Genomic DNA, 8,297 nt, shown 5'->3' on the forward strand with positions numbered 1-8,297 from the left:
ACATCTGTGTTATGCATTTTTCAAACTTGAACGTGTAACACTGTCTTTCACGGTCTACTTTTACGATGCAAATTAAATAATGCAAAACTGGTCCACTGCTAACATATTGTCTCCGCAGGTTTTAAAATTCGACTGATATCAATAACATACATAGGCGGCACTGGAAGAAGCAACACGAAACAAACTACTCTCATACACAAAATAATGAAATACCCGTCAACTGGACAACTGTTCGTAAGGTTCTCCAGCGCCACCCAATGTACAGTATAATTCGGAAATATAGCACTATATACTTTTAAGTTCCAAACACTGCATAACAGATACAGAGCATGCCAGTAAATCCAGTCCCAATCATTTTTATTTCATTAATTCACCATTAAAAATGCAGAACACAATCTCTGGCAAAACGTTGTGTACTTCTCTAGACTAATGAGCCCCTTTTCCAATCAGCTCAGTGAAAACAGTACTTCTTTAGACAGGAGCTGGAGTGGAAACCACAACAATGCTCACGTTACTGTAAACTGTAAAAGACATGAACTACAGTCCATGGCTTTCTTCAAACTTATTCTTTCTTAAAAAAAAATAGCTTTAAAAAACTCAAATGTATTCACATTTTTACAAGAATGCAGTAGTCAATGATAAAAACGTACTTCAAGAAATATGCATGCACTTTACTGTAGTACTTTGAGAAACACACTATCTGCTTGTTCTTTGGAAAACAGTGTTTTTGGCACAAAAGAAATAAAATGGTAAAAAATACTCATGTTGCTGAGCATTGTGCACAATCCTGACATCAATACAAAAGCCTGACCCCATGGCCAGGAGATTCTGTAACAACTGCAGGAAACTCAAATCTTATATACACAGAGACTTGAATATTAGTTTCCAAATATCCACAAGATGTTTACTCCAGACAGGCCCAGATTGACTCGCCTGCAAGAGGGAAAAAATGACTTGTCTTTGTGCCAGGTACAATTTATTAGCTGCATTAATCTGGTTTTACAGCAGATGGTGAGCAGAAACAAAAACATACCCCAGCATGCCAGACTCCTTGGTCTTGATGACGAAGAGAAACATAAGAATGGTGTGGAATAGATTGTTTCTGCCCTGTGAACAATCCACAGTGGTTACACAAGATAAATACATATTCCGTGAAACTATAAACAGTCAAGGACAGCAGAAGAAGCAAGTAACTATGGGTAAGCACCCATTCCTGTGCTTTTGTGTGACATCACACGCAGGTGAACAGAGGGCACAGAGCCACAGTGGAGAATCCCCTTACCTTCGGAAGGCTGTAGACATGGCCTTGGTAGATCAGTTGGTAGTGTGGTGGATTGATGCTACTCTGGTGGATACAGAGCAGGTTCTCATTTGATATGTCTGCTCAGAGGGCAAAAAAGGTTTAGAACAAATACTGCATAGTTTTAATGAAATTCACGAAGGCTGCCATTACTCAACACATTTTTTTTTTTTTTGAAGTGCCACACAAATTAAAACTTTATCTATTCTTACGATTATACATTCAATGAGAGTTTCAATTAAGTAACTTGAATTAACCTAAAACACAGGTCCATGACCTCTATGCCCCCTGATGCAGAAACTCAACCTGACCACTGTGTTACCTGGCTTTTCAGGGGTCTGAGTGAAGTGCTGGGAGGTGAAAGTCTTGCCATCTGGATATTTGGGGTGCGGAGGCAGACGGGAGTCCAGGTATGTGCAGAACACATGCATGAGGATCTAAAAGAAGAAAGGATGAGTGGTCAAGTCTCTTTGGGGAATGTAACATGCTGACAGGACATGTTACGCTGACACGGGTATACAGGGCCTGTGACACAGGTGCACAGGGTTGTTGGGACTAAGACACAGCAGTCAGTAAACGTTGATAGTAGTATCTGCTAAGGTTTCACCAAACTAGAAAGCAGAAACCAAGAACAAAAAAAGTGAAGAACCCACTGCTGAATCTGTTGGGAGGTCTGTGTCCCACTTCCTGCCTTTTAGGTTCCCTCCCCCATTCCAGCGGAATGAACTCATGCAGCCACCATGTGCCAGCTCTAAAGGAGACACACAGACACATTGAATTTACATATATTCTTTTATCTGATGCTTTTCGCCAAAGCAATTTACAATATTAAGTTATGTACAATTATTTACCCCGTAATACAGCCATTTAATCTTCAGTGAAGCAATTCAGGATAAGAACCTTGCTCAAGAGTAGTACCACTGGAGGTGGTTTTCAAACCTGCAACACTTGCATCCAAAGGCAGCAGTTCTACCAGCTGCTCCATTATTGTATTAGTGTATTATTCTAGTACATCAATTATTTTGGTTTCTACTCACTCACAGGTAGCTGCAGTGTGCAACGTACCAGAGAGCACTTTTCAACACACAAGTTTACATCTAAAAATGTATTTTATTTAATGAAATATAGCAACAGAAAAAACTAGGTCACAACAATGTAAACGCTAAGAAGGTACAAATACCTAATACAATTGAAAAGACAAAAGGTTACACTAGTTTATTACTAGGTTTCAAGACTACCAGGGGCAGTCACAGAGCCCTATGATGAAAAAGGTTTTGCTTTACCAGGAAACAAAACCATTAATTTTCTTAATTCTGACCTTTAATCCGCTCCACCAGGTATTCTTGATTTGGAGTGATATCCAGGTACTGCACGATAGTGTTCAGAGTGGGAATTGAGGAGGCTTTGACCACAGCTGCCTGCTTGAGACTGCTTATACTGGCCTCTGGCACAAAAACACACATTGTCCTTCACTTTTGATGAAAAGTCATTAACAGCAATGCATGTGTAAGAAATATTTTTTAAAAGCATTTCACAACATCTTTATTTAACATTGGGCTGTACCTCCAGTCTGCAGCTCAGGGCATCCCATTCTGCGGAGCTGCATATTCACCGAGTCAATCTCTTTCACAAGGGGCACAAGGATAGTGTCACTGAGCCACTAGAAGAGAAGATACCATTTGTGCAATATTAGTAAGAGCAACACTGGCTTAGCGGTTAAAGAACTGGGACTTAAGACAGAAAGGTGGCAAGTGCCAAATTAACGATGCTCACATTCCTCAGCTTTGCTGTCCAGCTGTCTATACAATCCACCACAGGCCGGCTAGTTGTGATTCGAGCCCAGACCTAGACATAGGAGACAGCCATTACAAACCATTTAATATACACAGAATAAGATGTTACATTCCTTGTGCTTATGCCAAGCACAATGTACATTAGGCCCAGTTTCATCAGCCTCGCCACCTTATATATGAAGCCCCAGAGAAAATATCTGGCAATGCCATCATAAATCTTCACGACACAGCTCAGAGAGGCTTAACCTCCTCCCAGACACCTACATAAACTCACAGGGTGAAGCCCTGAGTATTTTATTAGGGTTATCAAGTGGGCACTGCCCTTCATTGGCATTTCATTGAGTCGGCCCACGACACCTTGATAAGGTTCAACTGTGAGGTCTGGCATCAACCTCCTCCACACATATGCCAGAGGCCTTTCACCCACAGCAAACCCAGAGGTTGCACAAATCATTACCAAAACTCACACCACCACCATATACCAATACTACACACTACTACGTATCACCATCGCGTTACTCTACAATCACTTCACTGAAAGGAACCTCTACCCTCCTACCTACCTTAATAAACCATTACTAACCACCCTATGACCCGATTCACCCCCAAATAACCCGATTCTACTTCATCCATAGCCACTGACTAGTCCTCTCAGCAGCCTACGACAGCTGTTTTAATCCTAACCTTATTGCGTGGTCTTGAATACCAAATTCTACCAGCAGTGATGTAGCTCATTTAGACACAAACTCTTTAATGCCGATCTCTACTTGTGTCGTATCTGTTAGGCAACTGCAGTCCCTTGCTTCTGCCAAACAATTTACAGCAACCATCACCACTCACCCACTGCTTGATATTCTGCAGACTTACATGAAGCACATCATATGTTGCTCCAATGATAAACTTAATACAATAAATCTGTCACCTTTACAACTTTCTTAAATTTAAAAAATTAAAAATACAAGATTTCATTTTAAGTTAGTCTTCCTGTTTTTAATCTCTGGTCAGGTCCCTCTCCTTGCCGCGATCCTCACCTCTTCAGCAGCCTGCTTAGAGCCCAAGTCTGTCTCATCCTTGTGTGCAGAGGGGGCCTGGGAGCGGCAGGCTGGCTGATACTGGAACTTCCTCAGGCTCTGGGCATAATCGCCCATGGAGCGGTTGTAGTTCCAGAATGTGGGACTGTGGGAGGGGGAGATGGACTCTGGACTTCCTGCACAGTGACAAAAGAAAGACAGGGAAAGTTAATACAAGCAGAAGTTATCAGGATTCATCTATCCTGCGTTTTATAAACCTACCTGAGTGATGAACATCGGTGCATCAAGTGGAAGGTAACAAACTAGGTTTACTTAAGAGTCACATGTCTGGAGCCATGTCTCTTTCTCTTAATGTAATGCACAAATTGTATTTTTGCTGAGATGTACGTGGCTTTGGACAAAAACGTCTGTTAATGAATAAATGTAAATGTAAGCACAAAACAGCGTAAAAATGGAGGAACCCAGGACTCACCCAGCTGACTGCGGTGACTCTTCTCCTCCTCAGAGCGGAGGAACCTTTCCAGATCCCTGAGATCCTCCATGTAGTCCTCCTTCCCACCAGGGGAATTAAAGACAGATGGGGAAGTGCGATAGCGAGCTCGGAGGCTAGTGCCCTCCGCAGGGCCGATGCTACTTGGGTAGGGGGAGGAACCAGGGGAGGGGCTGTAGTTCAACATCTGGGATGAAGAAAGAGCCATCAGCATTCTTTTCTACAGCATAAACACAATGCTAGGACTACGAGATAATGTACAGAAGTGGACATAACAGGTAGACTTTCAGACCACAGAACACATTCTTTAGAAAAATCAACTGTGGTACAGTCATGCGCCGCTTAATGACATTTCGCTTAAAGCCTGACCCCATAAGATTATAATGGAGCTGAAAAATTCTTATCGACTAATGACGTCATAGCTGTCGTAACGTCGTAGCGCAATGCTTTACTCACGTGTTCATGGTGGTGCTGGTGTAAACAAACCTACTGCGCTGCCAGTAGTATAAAAGTATTATAGCACATATACTTATGTACAGTACATTATGCTTGATAAACCAGTAATATAGGTGTTTATTATGTATTTATCATACTGTATTTTTTAATCGTTATCTTAAGAGTGTATTCTTTCTACTTATAAAAGACGTTTACTGTAACACAGCATGCTGTTTTATGCCGGCAGCAGCGCCATCTAGGTTTGTATAAGTACACTATGATGTTCACACAACGACAAAATTGCCTTACGACGTATTTCTCAGAACATATCCCCGCCATTAAGCAATGCATGTCTGTAATTAAAGATATTTAGCATATCCAAAGTCTCATGAAGCTAAGGAGGTGCTGCAGATACACTGACCTTGCTGAAGCTCCCACTGGTGGAGTAGGCAAAGGGGGAATAGGAGCCCCCACTACCCGGTGGTGAGGAGTTCTGAAGGGGTGACGTATAGCCTGGCATGCAGCTGGGGGAGAACTTGGGACTGGTGCTGGGGGATCGGGAGGGGCTGAAACTGAGTACACTCTGCCCCTGGAGAGGTGATGACTGAGTTGGGGCTGGAGCTTCTTTCCTCTCTGGGTTCAGGGGAGGAGACACCTGAGCAGCTAGGAACAAGCAGCAGCAGGCACAGCAGTTAGGGAACAGGAGTCACGTTTCAACAAGGGGACCATGCTAAATCAGACCTGCTCCCATAAATGCCGGACCGATGAAATACAGTTCTACAAACTGCTAACACATTTGGGAATGTAACCTATGCGAGAGGAGGGTTGATTAAAATCTTCCCCAGCTTACAAAGCTGATGCATTTCCAAAAAATTCTTTATAAGGTGAATAATCGTAATTGAAACATATAATTACCATTAGCTTACCATTTAAATATTTCTTGTGTTCCTGAGCCCCAAAACTGATAGCCATTTATGTGAAATACTTCAAATACTTAAATATTTAACTGTAGTTATTATAATAGTAAATGACAAGGCAATTTTCCTTTTTTAGTTACTCCATAATAATAATAACAATAATAATGTGTGTATACTTGTAGCTCCTCTGGTGTTCTGTAGCTATTAGTTACTGTACACAAAGGCTCACAAACATACATAATATACACAACACTATGTATTAATTGAACTTGTGATACAAAAAAACAAAACACGGACAAAAAAAGTCAATAAAAATGAAGCAAACAAATCCACAATCACCAAACAAGCTTACACAGTATCTGTGCAAACTGATTTACATTTGATCTCTGCAGTCTGTGTGGAGTTTACATGTTCACCCCATGTTCATGTGGGTTTCCTTTAACAAAACAAGGTGAGGGGTCTCAGGCAAAATTAGACTCTAAACGGCCTGTACTGTGTGTATTCATGCGTTAATGAAATACGCAACTGTCCTGTATAAACAGGTGATGACTGTACTTTGGTTGTTAGATGTTATTTGACTAGTTAATCTGGACAGATAGACTTACCGGAATTCCTGAGCCCCAAGAGTCTGTGTTGCTCAGGAGTGACTGCAATGGTGGAGGGGGCCACGGTGTACTTGAAGTACTTCCAGAAGTCAAACAGGGCATTTAGACTGAAGAGGGAGGCCAAGGCAAGCTCTGCAAACAGGTGGACAACTGAATGATATAAACGTATAGTGTATAAATAACACACAACAAGCATGTCTAGAGATGTTCCCTTATACTATAGCATAAAGGTTGTTGGTTCAAATCCCACTCCTGCTCTAGTTACTAGTACCCTTGAACAAGGTATTATATAACCTGAATTGAAACAGTAAGAATATCCTGCTGTATATGTAAATAACTGCAGACAGCAGAGTTGATTATCTGATACTGTAAGTTACTTTTGTTTTGGCAAAGGAGACAAATCGGTAATAATCACTGACCAAATCAATCAATCAATCAATCAATCAATCAATAATAATAATAATAATCACTGACCAATGTACCACAGAGGCCAGTAGGAGATGTTAAAGTACCGCCTCAGCAGTTTGCCCGTCCTGTGGACACACATATAATCAGTAGTGTTAATACTTATAACAGGGTTTGCGCGCGCGCGCGCACACACACACACACACACACACACACACACACACACACACACACACACACACACGGGTCGTGTGGCGATGCGATGCGACGCCGGCGATGGCTCCTACATCTCCGTGTAGATCATGCCGGCCAGGGAGAAGTTTAGCACAGCCCACGCCAGCACAACCCTGCGCGCCTGCTCCTCACGCCGCATCCGCATCGCGCGCTCCACCAGCGCGGAGACGCGCCCCGGCACCGCCGTCATTCCTGCGAGGCACAGACTCAGAGTTGCTGTCGAAAAACAAGGCTAGAGCCAACCCGTTGAACGACTGAGTGGCTGTGAACCTCCCCCGGCATTGTGTTGTAACGGCCAAACAACTCACAATTAAACGTCAAAAATCGTTCAGCTAAGAACTACTGTAGTTTTGGTAAGCGCTGTTTTACAGTTCCACTGCCTATTTTATATAATGCGGCATATTACAAAAGAGACCACAGATACTCACTTATCCCGCTTCCGGAAGCGCACTCCTGACCCGGGAAGTTATTCACTACTCCACTCGGTTATGGAATATCGCCACCTAGCGACCGACCGCCAGAAAGACAGACAGCCCAACCATGAAACCCTGCCCATTGGATCGCAATTACTACTGTTTATTATTTCATAAATGAATTACACAGCGAAAATCACGACCAGTAACAACACTATTACACTGCAGGACTTCGTATTTCGGTAATAAATGCTACTGCTATAAAATACAGAGGTTGACCAACTCGCCGGAAAGTAAAAATTTAAATTATATAACAACGTTTTAAAAAATGTTGCCTGGCATGTTTTTCATAGTTCTTTTTGATTGTTTATGAATGATTCTACTTATTTTTCTCTCAGCAAATTTACAGGATGTAGCATTTCCCAAAACATTTAATGTAATAATCATGCTGAATGCCTCCCTTTTATTTGAACATTTCAGTGATGCTTCACATGATTCATTTGATGATCAGTGTGTGGGTTACATAAGGTAGAGGGGACATATAAACCCACTTCATGCTATAGTACCCTTGAGCAAGGTACTTATCCTAAAAATTGCTCCAGTAAAATTGCACAGTTATATAAATGAATAAATAATTTTAAGTGGCTTAATGTTGTCAGTCACTTTGGTGAAAG

General features: G+C 41.9%; 1 protein-coding gene across 2 annotated transcripts; it reads right to left on the reverse strand.

Moving 5' to 3' along the window:
- Positions 1-347: 347 nt before the first annotated feature.
- Positions 348-7,686, reverse strand: tmem209 (transmembrane protein 209). Of its 2 annotated transcripts, none has more exons than XM_029249514.1 (15): positions 7,639-7,686; positions 7,264-7,402; positions 7,046-7,104; positions 6,572-6,703; positions 5,471-5,712; positions 4,597-4,801; positions 4,125-4,300; positions 3,074-3,145; positions 2,864-2,960; positions 2,619-2,744; positions 1,954-2,051; positions 1,623-1,737; positions 1,283-1,380; positions 1,034-1,107; positions 348-933 (listed from the first exon to the last, which is right to left on the reverse strand). In XM_029249514.1, exons 2-15 carry the CDS (start codon positions 7,398-7,400, stop codon positions 879-881), a joined length of 1,686 nt encoding a protein of 561 aa, XP_029105347.1. In that variant the 5' UTR covers positions 7,401-7,402; positions 7,639-7,686; the 3' UTR covers positions 348-878. The 2 variants fall into 2 exon arrangements, with proteins under 2 accessions (XP_029105347.1, XP_029105351.1); XM_029249518.1 differs by lacking the exon at positions 7,639-7,686 and adding an exon at positions 7,519-7,632.
- Between the last annotated feature and the right edge of the window lie 611 nt (positions 7,687-8,297).

This window comes from Scleropages formosus, chromosome 2, assembly GCF_900964775.1.
Source record: "Scleropages formosus chromosome 2, fSclFor1.1, whole genome shotgun sequence".
Taxonomy (NCBI): domain Eukaryota; kingdom Metazoa; phylum Chordata; class Actinopteri; order Osteoglossiformes; family Osteoglossidae; genus Scleropages; species Scleropages formosus.